Source organism: Podospora anserina, chromosome 6 (assembly GCF_000226545.1).
Source record: "Podospora anserina S mat+ genomic DNA chromosome 6, supercontig 2".
NCBI classification, from domain to species: domain Eukaryota; kingdom Fungi; phylum Ascomycota; class Sordariomycetes; order Sordariales; family Podosporaceae; genus Podospora; species Podospora anserina.
In genome coordinates, this window is record NW_001914857.1 from 1,598,938 (window position 1) to 1,612,984 (window position 14,047).

General features: G+C 53.6%; 8 protein-coding genes across 8 annotated transcripts in view; 4 read left to right on the forward strand and 4 right to left on the reverse strand.

The window, feature by feature from the left end:
• The window catches only part of PODANS_6_2180 (uncharacterized protein), a gene marked incomplete at both ends in the record, with an annotated part of 1,338 nt that extends 543 nt beyond the window's left edge, over nucleotides 1–795 (forward strand). Inside the window, 3 exons of the mRNA XM_001910246.1 lie at nucleotides 3–413; nucleotides 479–519; nucleotides 569–795. Of these exons, the coding sequence (XP_001910281.1) occupies nucleotides 3–413; nucleotides 479–519; nucleotides 569–795 (679 nt within the window). The remainder of the gene's footprint in view (nucleotides 1–2; nucleotides 414–478; nucleotides 520–568) is intronic.
• A 272-nt stretch (nucleotides 796–1,067) lies between these two features.
• Nucleotides 1,068–1,967, reverse strand: PODANS_6_2170 (uncharacterized protein; the record flags this gene model as incomplete). The annotated part of the gene is made up of 3 exons (XM_001910247.1): nucleotides 1,068–1,471; nucleotides 1,531–1,844; nucleotides 1,939–1,967. 3 exons carry the CDS (start codon nucleotides 1,965–1,967, stop codon nucleotides 1,068–1,070), a joined length of 747 nt encoding a protein of 248 aa, XP_001910282.1.
• Nucleotides 1,968–2,479: 512 nt separating this feature from the next.
• Nucleotides 2,480–5,407, forward strand: PODANS_6_2160 (uncharacterized protein; the record flags this gene model as incomplete). The annotated part of the gene is made up of 1 exon (XM_001910248.1): nucleotides 2,480–5,407. One exon carries the CDS (start codon nucleotides 2,480–2,482, stop codon nucleotides 5,405–5,407), a length of 2,928 nt encoding a protein of 975 aa, XP_001910283.1.
• A 587-nt stretch (nucleotides 5,408–5,994) lies between these two features.
• PODANS_6_2150 (uncharacterized protein) lies at nucleotides 5,995–6,984 on the reverse strand (the record flags this gene model as incomplete). Its single annotated transcript, XM_001910249.1, has 1 exon — nucleotides 5,995–6,984. The coding sequence occupies one exon, from the start codon at nucleotides 6,982–6,984 to the stop codon at nucleotides 5,995–5,997; it is 990 nt and encodes a 329-aa protein (XP_001910284.1).
• Nucleotides 6,985–7,886: 902 nt separating this feature from the next.
• On the reverse strand, nucleotides 7,887–9,053 carry PODANS_6_2140 (uncharacterized protein; the record flags this gene model as incomplete). Its single annotated transcript, XM_001910250.1, has 1 exon — nucleotides 7,887–9,053. The coding sequence occupies one exon, from the start codon at nucleotides 9,051–9,053 to the stop codon at nucleotides 7,887–7,889; it is 1,167 nt and encodes a 388-aa protein (XP_001910285.1).
• A 180-nt stretch (nucleotides 9,054–9,233) lies between these two features.
• Nucleotides 9,234–9,920, forward strand: PODANS_6_2130 (uncharacterized protein; the record flags this gene model as incomplete). The annotated part of the gene is made up of 2 exons (XM_001910251.1): nucleotides 9,234–9,754; nucleotides 9,812–9,920. Coding segments are annotated over 2 exons (630 nt in total), but the record flags the coding sequence as incomplete, so codon positions are not given.
• Nucleotides 9,921–10,229: 309 nt separating this feature from the next.
• On the reverse strand, nucleotides 10,230–11,210 carry PODANS_6_2120 (uncharacterized protein; the record flags this gene model as incomplete). The annotated part of the gene is made up of 1 exon (XM_001910252.1): nucleotides 10,230–11,210. A coding segment is annotated over one exon (981 nt), but the record flags the coding sequence as incomplete, so codon positions are not given.
• A 1,990-nt stretch (nucleotides 11,211–13,200) lies between these two features.
• PODANS_6_2110 (uncharacterized protein) lies at nucleotides 13,201–13,806 on the forward strand (the record flags this gene model as incomplete). Its single annotated transcript, XM_001910253.1, has 1 exon — nucleotides 13,201–13,806. One exon carries the CDS (start codon nucleotides 13,201–13,203, stop codon nucleotides 13,804–13,806), a length of 606 nt encoding a protein of 201 aa, XP_001910288.1.
• Nucleotides 13,807–14,047: the final 241 nt, after the last annotated feature.

Here is a 14,047-nt window from a genome sequence, read left to right on the forward strand (position 1 = left end):
CCCCCCCCCCCCCCCAGACGCTTCCGCGAAATCACCCGCCGCATCGACGAAGCCAAGCGCAAGATGGGCCGCGTAATGCAAATCGCCTCCCTCTCCCTCGCCGAAGTCACCTACGCCGTCGGCGGCAACATAGGGTACCAAATCCAGGAATCCGCCAAATCCGCCCGCTTCCGCATCCGCGCCAAGCAGGAAAACGTCTCGGGCGTCCTCCTCCCCGCGTTTGAGAGCTACCAGACCGAGGGGAACAACGACTTTGCCATGACGGGTCTCGGCAAGGGAGGTCAGCAGGTGCAGCGGTGTCGCGAGACGTATGCGAGGGCGGTGGAGGCGCTCGTGGAGCTGGCGAGCTTGCAGACGGCGTTCGTGATTTTGGACGAGGTCATCAAGGTGGTGAACAGGCGAGTGAATGCCATGTAAGTGACAGACCTGAGATTTTTGAGAGTGGATGGGATGGGTTGGGGTGCTAACATTTGCCTAGTGAGCATGTCATTATTCCCAGGACGGAGAATACCATCAAGTGTAAGTGGAACTCCACCCTGTTTTAGATGGACTGTACTGACTTTCCCAGATATCAACTCGGAGCTTGACGAGCTGGACAGAGAGGAGTTTTACAGACTGAAGAAGGTTGCCGGCAAGAAACAGCGAGACACAGCTGAGCAAGATGCCGAGATGAAGGCTAGGAAAGAAGCGCAAGCTGCAGCTGCAGATGAGCAGAACCAAGCGCCAAATGCCGCGGCGGACGACGCGCCAGCTGATCTGTTGGCTGCGGAGGAGGATGAAGATGTCATCTTCTAAGGGAGTTGTTGGTCTTGGACCATCGAGCGTTGTTGTCACTGTCGCATGTTGGAAGGGCGTGGTTAGAGTCATTGGTCAGCACATTGTTTCATTAGGCATAGGCGCAATCCGGGAGTTGCTTGTTTCCATGTTTTTATTTCATTGGGTATCTCTAATTCCCTTCGCTGAGGCATCAATGAGCCGATTACGCTAAACCTGTACCATTCGGAGCATTACATCCTACTTTACCTATCAAACCAGTTATATGTGGTACCTCAACTCCAGCCCCCAGCTTACTGGCGCTGGTACGTGACCTTCATCGTCTTCTCGCCATTCTTCAGCGCCATGCCAGCAGTATTCTCCTTGGCAGTAATAGCCCCGGCTTCTGCGTCGTACTCGACGAAAGCAATCCCGCTGCGACCAGGGACAGTACGGACTTCGCGGAAACCTTCGAAGCGGCTGAAGATACCAGTGAGCTCGTCCTTGCCAAAGTCGTCGGGGAGGTTCTGAACGAAGAGAATGCGGTTGGGTGGGAGGTATTCATCGGGTACGACAGCGGCGGCACCAGCACCGGTGGACTTGAGGCCGGCACCACGAGCGTTCTTGGTTGGGCGGCCACTGACGGCGGTTTCGGCACCTGGAAGAGGACGCTTGAGGCGCTTTTGCTCTTCGGCTGTTTCGAGCGCCTTCTTTTTGTCTATTGATAATTCATGTTAAAACCAAGTTCAAAACGGAGAAATGTTAACGAGGGCATACCCTTCTCTGCCATGCGCCGGCGCTTGTGGGCATCAAACTCCTCCTCGTTGCCGGTCTGTTTAACGGTGGCATCGCTTCGAGTGCGGGCAAGGGCGACTTGCATGGGCTTCTCGAACAACTCGAACCCCTGGACTTCTTCGATAGCCGTGAGGGCGGACTCGGGCTTGTCGAAAACAACAAATGCCTGGCCCTTGGCCTTGAGGTTGGTCTTAACAACGATATCGATCACATTGCCGTACTCGGAGAAGATGACCATGAGGGCTTCCTTGAGCGGTTCGGGCTTGACGCGCTCTTCGAGGTTGCGCACGTAGACACTATGCGATAGAGGATTGTGTTAGTTAATTCCAATGCGACGCGATACCTGAGATGGCTGATGCCTTGTATGTGTCGGAGTGCAATGACACATACGTGGCGATTGGCTGTTGTCCTGAAGCCATTTTTTATCTTTGTTGATGATGTTTATGATCAGGCAGCAACTGCTGATTTGTTTGCAAATGTTGAATGTTGTGGTTGAACTCGGAAAGGTTTTTTGATGATTGGAGGACAAGACATGAAGTTGGAGATTGGAGACGGTGCCAAAACAAAGTGGGCCTTGGTGGGCACTAGACACATGGTCCTAGCGTCCTTGCAGCTGGCGCGGGGACTGCCCCACTGGAGAACCACCTCCAGGGCGCATGCATCCCGCTTCTCCCGCTGAACCAGCGTCACGGTGTGCAGCAACACACTGGGCAACTCCGACCAAGGAACCAACAAGTCATTTCCCTTCCTCTTCAACACTTCCCAACTTCTTCTCTTCCAAGTTCTTGGGGCTCCCCATCTTGTCATCTTTGCTCCAAAAATGCGCGAAGAGACCCGGTGAGCAGGCGCATGCTTACACACACGCTGTGTACGCTATTCTACTCTTTCACCTCGTTTCCGGCGGTCCGAGATCCTTTGATATAAGCCTACCATGGACGAAACGATACCACAAGCCGTCATGGCAACCGCCACACCCTCTTTCGACAACACCAGTGCGTGGCATAACTTTACACTATGGACAACTCAGCATCTCAAGATGAGTATGAACATGTCGAGGCTCGCGCCGTCGCTGGAAGACTTGGTGTTGGCAGGACCAAGGATGGTCATGAAGCTGGGGAAACTGGGCTCTTTTATCTCGTTTCCAGATGCGGTTGACAACTTTGGACAACGAACCATGGCCGATCCCACCGATGCCGGTGTCTTTTCGTCGGCACTCTCGTCCTCGACCAGCAGCACGACAGCCAGCATACTCAGCGACGTCGCATCCTCTTCCGCCACTGCCGCCGCCGCCGCCGCCTCTGCTGCTGCTGAAGATCCTACCGCCTCGGTATCCCGCTTCTCGATGGAGGGAGCGAGAGGAATTGGGAGCGTTTTGAGCTACGCGACAAGCAAATGGGCCATAACTTGCATTGCGATGGCTATCCTCTTTAACCGGACGCACATATTTGCCGCGACTCGGCGTCGTTTACGACTTGCATGGCATATCCGGGTGCTGCTTCGACTCCCAACCATCTTGCTCCTGCTCTGGCAGGCTCGCAGACTTCTCCAGTCCATTCAGTGCCAGACCTCTCCGGATTTCGCCCAGTTGCGGTGGGGCGATCCTAACAAGAGCTTCGACGTTATGTTCTCCGAAGCAAACAGCTTTTTCCATGGACTGAGCTCAACTTTGCTGTTCGGTGCCAGCGACGAGGATTCATGCCGTTCTGTCCGGATGGTACCATGGGATAATCAGGAACAATCGGAGCTCGTTGGCTCGCTCTCCCGATTATGGCCACTTTTCCTGACGTTTTGCTTTGGCCAGTTTATGGAGGTGCTTTCGTGCACTGTACAGGGACGCCCGACGGGCACCGAGACGGGCACAACGCTTTTTGAACAGTCTCTGGCTTTTGCAGAAGCTGATGCTGCTATCAGCAGCCAGCTCGGATGGGGTCTTTTCGCCTCCAATGCTTCTAAAGCAGCAGCGGATGCGAACATGGGCACCAAGATTGCCCTCACACGTGCCATGATCATGAAGCGCGTCAACACACCCCCTGAAGTATTGCTGGTCACTTTTATCTCAACCATGAGCTACGTCACTAGCCACATATTGGGATTGCTGAACTTGCAGCCAAGATTCCGTCTGATCAGTACCGGATTCTATGGGCTTTGCTCAATGGGGTGCATGGTTTGGAGTACCATCAACTTTTCTGTTGACGATCCTACCAGCCAGGGGCTGTTGAGATATCCCACGGTGTACATCATCGGAATCATTCCTCACACTCTCATCTTGATTGGCATCATTTCCTGTGCGGTCATTTACTTCGTGGCCCTGACACTTTCCGCTCTCGCTGTGCCCGAGGCTGGGACCGGCGGCGAGACGGAACAGCTTACCTTCAAGCAGCGCTTCCTCCGTGCTCATGCCAACATGCAGGCAAACGTTTCACTTTCCGAGATCCGGATTAGGATGGATATGGACTTTTACACCGCGCTGGTCCGGGCTGGCTTTGGTGCCATCACCATGGCTAGCGAGGCGGTTTATCTTAATGAGGACCACAAGGTGAACTTGAAGCGGTATACCTGGCTGGAAGAGGACCGGTTCCGTGAGATTGAGGACCTGAAGATGCAGTGGATCGGAGGCGTTCCTGGATCTCGGTTTGATACGGTCGGCACGATAGGACTTGTGCCGGTTAAAAATGGACAGCCGGGGGTCAACAATGGGTATGCCAGGGAGAAGTCGGCGCAGCAGGTTTCCAAGAAGGACGGTACTGGCAGGAGACAGAGGGATGGGGTTGGGGCTGCGGAGAGGAGTTCCAGGTGGCTCATGGCGGTTGATTACATGATGCATATTTCGCGTCTTGTGGTGGTTACTTGGGCATTGTGTACGGTCAGGTTTCTCAGGTTTGTTGGTTGGAGGAACCCGCCGCGTTGGCTGAGGGGGTTGTCTGAACGGCCGAAGAAGTCGGACGGGCGGGATAAGAAGGGGAGTTCGAGACAGAATGGGGAGTCGTATGCTGATATTCTTTCTCCTGGCAATGGGGGTTATTTTACGATTCCGCGGGACGACCAGGTTGATGTGGAGGAGCTGCTCAGAAGTAGGATGGACAACCGCAACGAGGCAGAAGTCGACACCAAGCTCTACAGCTACTTCTTGCGGGATGGCTGGTGGGGGAATAAGGACACCAGCGGGGAATACGTCCCCTCCCACCCTTTGATCACGGCCGGCAACGAGGAGATCGATGTCAACGACCCTGACTTTGACACGACAAGCATGATCTCCACGACAGAGACCTCTATCGAGAGTGACTTTGGCTGGGAGACTGACAATGACAACAACAACGACTGGCTTGACGACGGGCAGCGAACACCCACGCAGCAAAACCCCGGCACCGAGCTCACCTCCGCTCTCGTCTCTGCCCTCCAGCGATCAAGGGAACCCTCCCCCGTGTTGGACACCCCCATCGACCCAACCACCCTCGCCCGACTTTTACACCCCCAGTCCGCCGCCGACCGAGACGAAGCCCAGACCCTGGCCGCCCATTTATCCTCCGGCACGATAATGACGCGCTCCAAGTACAAGCAAGCGCTCCAGCGGCAGCGAGCGCAGATTTTGCTCACCACCCTTAACCGTGGCAACCCGCTGCAGAGGATGAGTCCAGAAGAGGAGGAAAGACAGCTTGAGCAGCTGCTTCTCACTCGGCGGTCGGAGGCGCAGGCGAGGGGGGGGCAGGAGTCATGGAAGGAAGGGGGGGCGGGGTTGGGGGCGGAGGGGCCGCAGTGTGTGGTTTGTCAGTGCGCGCCGAGGACGATTATTGTGTGGCCGTGTAGGTGTTTGGGGTATTGTGATGATTGCCAGGGTGAGCTTGGCGATGAACAATTATGACAAGTGTGTTTGCTGTAGGAGGGAGGTGAGTAGTTTTAGTAGGATTTATGTTCCTTGAGGGGGGGATAAACAGCGAGGGGGGGGGGGGTAAAATCAGGTGAGAGCAGGGGGGATATTGTTTTTAATACGGATCTTGTTATGGGAAGAAGGCGTTTACATTTTGTGGTGGGATTACATGAGGTGGTTTACACATCTATGTCCAGAGAGCGAGATTGCGGTTGATGATGTTGGTCTTTTTCCTTTTTAATTTTTTTTTTGTGAAAAGAGTTCTCATACAGAAAGTACAAATTTGAGCATTTCCATCCTGTCAATATCTGGGTGATCAAGATTACCTACCTACATGCCGAAGTTGTCATGTTTCAGGTGCCGAGCAAGAAAACATGGTGATGGAGGTGTATTTTGACTCGGGACCGTCTACTTCCCAGCATCAACGAGCTACTCAGACACTACCAGGGCCTCGAGAAGTCAACCGACTTGGATTCGACATCTTCATCCATCCCACATCATGTTTTCATCAAGAGCAGCACATTTCAAGAACAAAAGATACAACACACAATTAAAAAGGGTATCATTGCTTCGAAACACATCTACATGCCCGCCCACTCAACACAAAACATCCTCACCTCCCCCTCCCCACGTTTCTTCCCTCCCTCCTCCTCTTCCCTCTCCGCCCCAAACATAAAACTCTTCTTCACCGCTGTCCCCAGCCGTCCACTAGTAACAATATCCAACATCGGAATCTTCTCATCCCATCCATAACAGCTACTCAAATAATGAGCATGAAACTTGAACGGATCAGACGGATAAACCGAATACCCTCCACCAAACCTGAGCCCCGGCGTGGTGAAATAGCCTCGTTTGTTCAGCTCCCTATAAAAAGCAGACGGCTCAGGCAAGTTCTCATCAGCAATAGCACCACTAGTGCCCGCCGGATCAAGCATCGCATTGCTAGTCGAAGGCGTAATGGCAGGAAGGGCTTCCTCGGGCGCAGGCTGCACAGCAGTCGCCGTCTCAAAAAGCGAGTCACCACCACCACCACCCTCCTCAACCTTCTGCACCTTCTTCTTCCCCTTCCCCCTCTTACCCTCATGCATCCTCCTCACCGCCTCCTTCTCCTCATCAAACAGCCTCTTGGCCGCCACCCTCTTCTCCCTCAGCTCCCTCAAATACCCCTCCCTCCTCTTCTCCCCTACACCCGAGCTCATTTCCTTGAGAAGCCTCAAATGATCACCCGCCTCATCAGCAACATACCCCGCCCCTCTATCAACCACCAACCTCGCCTCCTCCGCCCTCAGCTCCTGCGGCATACTCAGAAACAAGTTCTGCGTAGGGTTCTGCGGCATCGTGCCCGTCAGCACCCCGCAGAGCCCAAAACTCCGCCTCAGGACCATCACCGCGTCAATGTCAAAGACGAGGTACCGGCCTGCGATCAGCGAGATCCGGACAGGAGGGTGGGTTGGGGTAGAGGTAGAGGTGGCCATCTTGAAACAACACTGATCTGTAAAGAAAGTTAGAAAGAAACTCCTTTGAATGGTTTTGTACATAACAAAAAATGAAGAGAGAGAACCAGATATCATAAGCCTTGGACTAGTTCGCGGTCATCACAGAGTATTCAGTGGATTGACAGATTGATACGAAGATTTGTATAATCATGTAAAAGAGGTTTCTCTCTCTTCGTTGTGCTGTAAGGCGGGGTGATAGTAGAAATGAAAGTCGACATACCTTGTGTTTGGCGATGCTGCTCTGAGGAAGAGAGCAGCAACGTTGGAGAAGAAAAAAGAGTTCTGGAGGTGAGTCGCTTTAGAAGCAAATTTATGGGACAGAAAATTTTGTGGGGCTCCACTATTCCAGAACAGAAAAAGTCGGCTTGGCTGATTTTCCAGAGAGAAGGGGTCCGTGCAGGCAGATATAGATGGTTAGGGTCAGGGTTGGTGCTGTGAGCATCTTCGACTGACGTCGGGTGCAGGTTTGTGAAATGAGGACGTGAATTATAGAGCATGCTTAGCATGTGAATTTGCGTGTTATCAATTCTCCTATTATTCATCAGCTACTAGCTACACCGGGGGCTGTAACGGTCGTACATACATTGCAAGCCACAAATTCTCTCGATCCAAAATTGTGAGAAATTGTCAAGACTCAAGATACCACTGAGCATTTCGATGCCCCCTGAAGCAGCCCAGTTCCAACGGTCATGTGCCATTGTCATTTTTCAAAATGTGATCTGCTGCCAGAGCACAGCATCGTGAGGTTGGTCGCACAGCAGTGCAAAGTAGCTGCATGATAGATCACAAAGCGTCATGACTGATCGGCCCGATGGTCCCGTCTTTGAGGGGCAGTGTGCCTCAACTCGAGTTCTTGTTGGCCATGGTTCTCGATACAATCATTGTGAGGATAGGTCGGACCAAAGGCGAGGTCAGGACCCGAGTGTAGGAGAAATTGGGATCAATATCTGCCTGTCCGAAGCACCCATGGCCCTCGGCTAGAAGTCAATCCCATCCCTGATCGTATCAGCAGGTGACTTCTTCTTCTTGTTCTCCTCCTCCTCCATAGGCGGCAAGCTATAAGGCTTGATATTAAGACCCTTCGTCGCACTCAAGCTAAACGAAAGAGTCTCCCTAAACGAGCTCGTCTCGGCTCCACCACCTCCCTTCTCATGATAGATCGGTAGCGTATGTGCCTTCAGCAGCCCCTGTGCCTGTTCTGTCTTCTCAGATGAGCTTGACGGAGGAGCTGCCCCAGGCGTAGCCGGTAGAGGAATCAGCTCAAGCACTCCATCACACAGCAACTCCATCCACCTAACCAACCCTGAACTCCTTGGGTACAGCGACGTTTGTAGAGTGATAATCGCCGTCAGCTGGGTGCTGTACCTTCGTAGTAACGCCCTTAGAGCATGCAAGAATTGCAGTACTTCGGATGGAAGACTGCATTGTGGTGCGTAAAGCTCTGGCAGCAAAAGACTGGGGATAACCACACGGTGAATATCGCTTGAGGGCGAGGTTTCGAGCTTCGTCTGCAGGTGTCTGATGATGGCTTTTAGAGGAGATATACTCGTTGGCTGAGGTCTGGCATCAAACAAAGGTGGCCCAGTGCTCGGTGTTGGATTGAGTGACCCTTTGCAAACAGCTGGCTCGAGGCGCTTGGCGAGATCGAACGAGTGGCAGAAGGTGGGCTGGTTGGCATCTCCTCGTGGGGTATTTCCTGACGCTGCTGAGTTCCCAAGAGCTTCGTATCTCCATGCAATCTTCATCTTTTCCTCTTGCGCCGGTGGTGGTTGTTCTGACTTTGATTTCTTGTCGGGTTCGGCTAGGCCCGGGAGGTTCCTCCTCCATTGTGGTGGGTAGCCGACGAGGTGTACTTGGTGCCCTTGGACGAGGCCTTCGGCAGCATAATATCTGAGTAGGATACCTGAAAAGTCTGTCGTCCCTTGTTCTTCCACCAAAAGACAGGTTCCTAGTGGTAACCCACTGTGACCAGCAAGGAGTTGATCTAGCGATGCGGTTCCGGTAGACGTTGTTGGTCGACCGTCCAGCGGCGACGGTCTCACACCCGGCGGTGGTGGTTGATTCTCGGCATCTGGTTGCTTTGCCCCTGGGATGGCTCTCCCAGGTCTCGACGATAGTACTGTATTTCTCTTGACGAATGACATGTTTAAAGATTGGTCCGAAAAGTGTAGCTGTCGCGGAAGCTATGGAGGGGTCAATTGGAGGGGTTGGTGACCGATAAGCTCAAAAAGTTTCGATATCAGTTGCAAGGGACAGCCCCGCCGCCAGCCTCAGTGACAGGGACCCCTGCCCGTGCGGCCCCCACCCGTTTCCCCAAACCTTAGAGCGCTAGTCGTTTTCAGCCTTGGGATTTTTTTGACTTCAGTCGCAACCAGCAAACACCGGCCCATCACACAAGAGCTCTTGAGTCGTCCAGCACAACCAATTGCTTTATTCTCGCCAACCCCGTTTACCCTCGCTTCACCACCACCCCCCCTCCCCCCAATACCACAATCAAAATGGCCGGCCTCGGCTCCGACGCCCAGCTCTTCGAGGACAACTTCCGCGTCCACAAGCTCTCCGACAAGAAATACGACCGCGTCGACCGCATCTACGCCACCTCGGAAGACAAGTCAATCGAGATCACCCTCGACATCAACAACGAGCTCTTCCCCTGTAAGGAAGGCGACGAGCTGAACATGCTCATCGCCACCTCCCTCCACTACGACGGCACCAAAGACGACGAGCGCGGCTGGCGCGACGTCGCCAAGATGGGTGCGAGCGAGGGCTCGCTTGCCGACCAGTACGACTATGTCTGCTACGGCAAGATTTACAAGTTTGAGGATGGGGAGGACGGGCAGACTATGTATGTTTCGCCGACTGGTAACATGGAAAGTAACGGCTGACACGAGTGGAAATACAGCAAGGCATACATCTCCTTCGGCGGGCTGCTGATGTCTCTTGTCGGGCCTTACAAGAAGCTCACCCCGTTGAGGGTGGAATACGTCTACCTCTTAGTTCGCAGACGATGATCAACTTGATTATGGACAGCAAACCACACCATCGGACGAGAGCGCTCATGTTGGCTAAACGAGAGAGGGGAAAGACTTTGCTTGCGTCTATAATATGAAATCTATCAAAGGAATAGCCATTTCTCCAAGCGCGCCCGCAACCAAAGACCTTTTCGAGAAGCAAGAAGAGAGACAAGGAGTAGTACAGCATGGGGAATCTGGCGTTAAGGGTGCAAAAGGAACAAATTTATGGACAGGAACAAAAAAAAAGCTGGCGGATAGGGGCAATGACAGAAGAGATACCCAGAAACGGAGCTAGCTTCTTCTTCTTCAACACCTCGTATCAGGGTGCTGGTAATCCCAGTGTGGTCCAGGAAAGGGAATGAAGCGATGGGCCCGGGCGCAAATCTGGTCATAGTATGGCTCGTTTTCCGGAGTGTAGACACCGTGTCTCGCAAAGAAATCGAGCATGACCATGGCGCAATTGGGCTTCCACAACCCCTGGGCAAGCTGCTCCTGGATCTCCTCCACCGTATGTAGACTAAAGCTCTCCACCTCGCCATCCTTGGGCTTGGGGACGACGCTCCCATCAGACGGCAGTTCAAGATCATAGACCCATTGGCACTCGGGGTAGATGTACCCTGGCTCTCCTCCTGACCGTTCATCCGTGATGAAGATGTAAGTGACAGTGCCGGTTTCCACCGCGCTCCGGCGCATGACATCTTCGGGGAGGGACGCCTCCTCGTCAGCCTCGCGGATGATACATTCGAAGGGATCCTCGTGGGTCATGAGCCCGCCGGCGACGGTGTTGTCCAGCATGCCGGGGTAGGTTGACTTGTTGCTGGAGCGCTTGGGGACCCAGATGCGGAAGTCGTAGTCGCTCATGTTGTCTTTGCGACGGAGGTAGGCCGTCATGTGTACTCCGTAGCGAGTGGTGCCAAAGAGGCCCATGGCTGCTCGCTCGATGCTCATGAGGAGCTCGCCGTTGCGGCCGTAGACGGGCCACATTTCGTTACGCCATCCTCTGAGGAGGCGGAAGGTTTGGTTCTTGCGCCAGTAGGAGGTCAGTTGGGCGGCTTGCTTGGTGCGCTCTTCGTAGGACTTGAGGTTCTGCCATAGGGCGGCGGTTCTGGCGGTGGGGTTGATATCGAGACGGCCGCGGATACTGGCGGGGGTCTTTCTGAGGGCATCGAGGACGGTGATGGGGAGGTAACCGATAGGGAAGGCGCCTTGGTCATCTTCCCAGACGAGGGTGTAGAGTCTGCTTAGCTGGTCTGCGTATCCTCTGGGGTTCGTCTCGAGGTCGGGGAAGCTGCGTCATGGTGTTTAGTCAAAATATTCTGTGAAGTGTATATGTCTCAGATCTAGACCCGCGCGTGCGTGGCGGCAGAGGTGGCAGATCCGGCAGGTCTCACAGATGCCAACGTCACACAACGTCTCGGTAAGGCAGGCTTTGGGGGCCAAGCATGATGATAGGCGTCGGCACATCCATTCAATGCGGCCGGTTGGATGAGTAGTGCCAGCTGCAGGGTCGCCGGCTGGAATAGCTCGTTGCTAAGAAGAAAAGGGTGTGTAGCTGCACGGAATAGGGTATTGTGAACTCACCCATCACAGTCGTTCACCATGTCAATGGTGGCCAGCCGCTGTTGTGTCATGATTGCTTTTTGGCCACGAGTTTGGCTGCTCAGCACGTGTAACTTTCGGAACTGTCTCGGAGATGGACTGAGAAACAATGGCTCTCTTGCGACGGATGCGCGCCGGTGAAGATGAAGTTGCAACGACAAGACTCGGGTTCCGTTTAAATGGAGAAGTGGATCGAAGACTGTGCGGTGCGCGGCGCTGCACGGCAATGAGACCAAGACTCGATCTCGCAACAACTTTAACAACCGAGTCGAAAGAAACAAGCTTTGAAGGGAACAGAAAATCAGAAAGACGGCAGGCGAAGATCCAGATGATGATAATAATGATGAGAACAGACAGGCAAACTGAACAGCCAAGCAGAACCAGCAAACGGCGATACATGCGAGATATAAGCTGATATAAGTGGGAAAAGACTTTGCCTGATACCGGGCCTACCTCCCGTCCTAAACGTTAGTCCCGTTCATCACAGCCCTCCCGCTGTGCATCCCGGACAGCCGGGCAGACGGACAATGGGACAATGGGACAAGGATTGGATTTGCAGAGGTAAGGGATGATGAGAGATGGACGGATGGATCCTACCTGGCTCTTGCAGGTGGTCCCCAGTAGGACCAACGCCGGGTGGCATCCATGGTTCACGGCCTTCTCCAGCGGGAAAACAGGAAAACAGGGATTGCGATTTGCAAGGAGAGGCAGAGCTGATGGAGTGATGGAGTGATGGAGGGATGAAGTGGTGCATATGTGAGTGAGGTGATGATGGCCGTGACCTAAGCGTATGCGACACCCCCGCCGCCGTCCGCTGGCAGTGCTGCAACTGAACTGAACCCCACTGCGGGCCGGCACAGCACAGCGTCCAAGAAATGCTTCGAGTTCTTGACATCTTCCAGTTTGTCTTGGCACCTTTGTGTGGAGCGCTCTAGAACTGGGAAGGTGATTCTGTGGATTCGACTTCTTTGAAGCATGGTTGATTTGATTGATTATTTGCACTAGAAGCACGCCAGGAACAACTCGAGACGTCTACCGGCCGATCATATAAGCCTGAACCCGGTCACCGTTGACAAATACTGGCAAACTATTCAACTCACACAACACTCATTCATCTGCATTGCATATACATGCTTCCCTAGTTGAGACGACCACCACGAACGACAGCTCCTCACCAAAGCCTTCGTGTAGCCATCGGTACCACCAATCCTCGCATGTGCCGGGGAACACACGCGGACCTCCTGGGCACTTATACAGCAGCTTTATCGATTTGGGAGAGCGCATGATCTGAGTTGAGCACCCAGTTCGAGCCTTGCGATTGGTTACCAAACACATCGACCGTGGAACCACCCAATCCGTCAGCATCTCGTCATTAACCACCACACACTGAGCAAAAGATAGGATCGTCTTTCACAAGCCTCGGCCTACCAACCATCCGAACCCACGGGTTCTCTATCCGGCGGCATTAAACCACCCAAAACGGCTACCTACCTTGTCAGGTAGTCACCTGAGCAAAAGCCCAACTGGCAACCTAACCCCCACTCATCCTCCCGAACCACCGGACGGAATTATCCCGAACTTTGAAAGCCCAGGCAGGGTTATGCTCCCATAGTGTAGCCAGCCTCGTCACACACCACCATTCATCCCGCTTGTTGTGTTGATATCTCACCCATCAACAATGTCCCAAACCTTCGGCCTCGTCCCCGCCGGCCAACCCGTCATAACCACCCCAACAAAAATTCTGTCTGACACCTCCTTCATCTACTCCATCCCCCCCTCCCCCAACACAAAACCCTTCTCCCACATCGTCGTCTTCCTCCTGCCGGGTATAACCCTCCCCCCCGCCCACGCAGCAGCAATCCACCTCCTCACTCCCTCCACGGACCCCAATTCCGGTCAAGAATTCGACATTGCCTTCCTCGGCGCCCTAGGCCACGGGAAACCCTCTGCAATCTTCAAACTCAGCAACGATACGTCCAAGGGGGTGGCAATAGGGATAAGCGTCGAGCCAGAGGCGGCCGTCGGGTTGAAGATGCAGGAGTTGGCCGAGAAGCAGTCCAAAGCTTTGGTTCCAACAGCAGCAGGGACGGGGAGTAATGGTGGGGGACAAACGTTGCAGCTGGCTCAGAGGATAATAAACAATGCGTTTAACTTTTTGAGCAGTTACTCGGGCAGGATGCACAACGGGGAGGAGGTGGTGCCGATCAAGGCATTTGAGCAGTGGTGGAGGAAGTTTGAGGGGAGGGTGAGGGCTGATCCGGCTTTTCTTGAGAGGGATGTTTAGGGTATTGAGCTTTGAGGAATGGGGGTTAGATGACAGAGGGAAATTAGCCGGGAAGTGTATGAACTGAAGAAGGAGGTTTGGAGGGTGCATCAAAGGAGCCAGTGTCTTTAGGGGGAGTTCTGGGCTGCTCTTTTTTTTTTCGGTTCATAGAATAATGTTACATCCAAAAGAATTGTTCAGGAAGAAGTCAGTAGGAGAGGCACCTACTTTGGGCTAATTAGCAGTAAGTATGGATTATTAA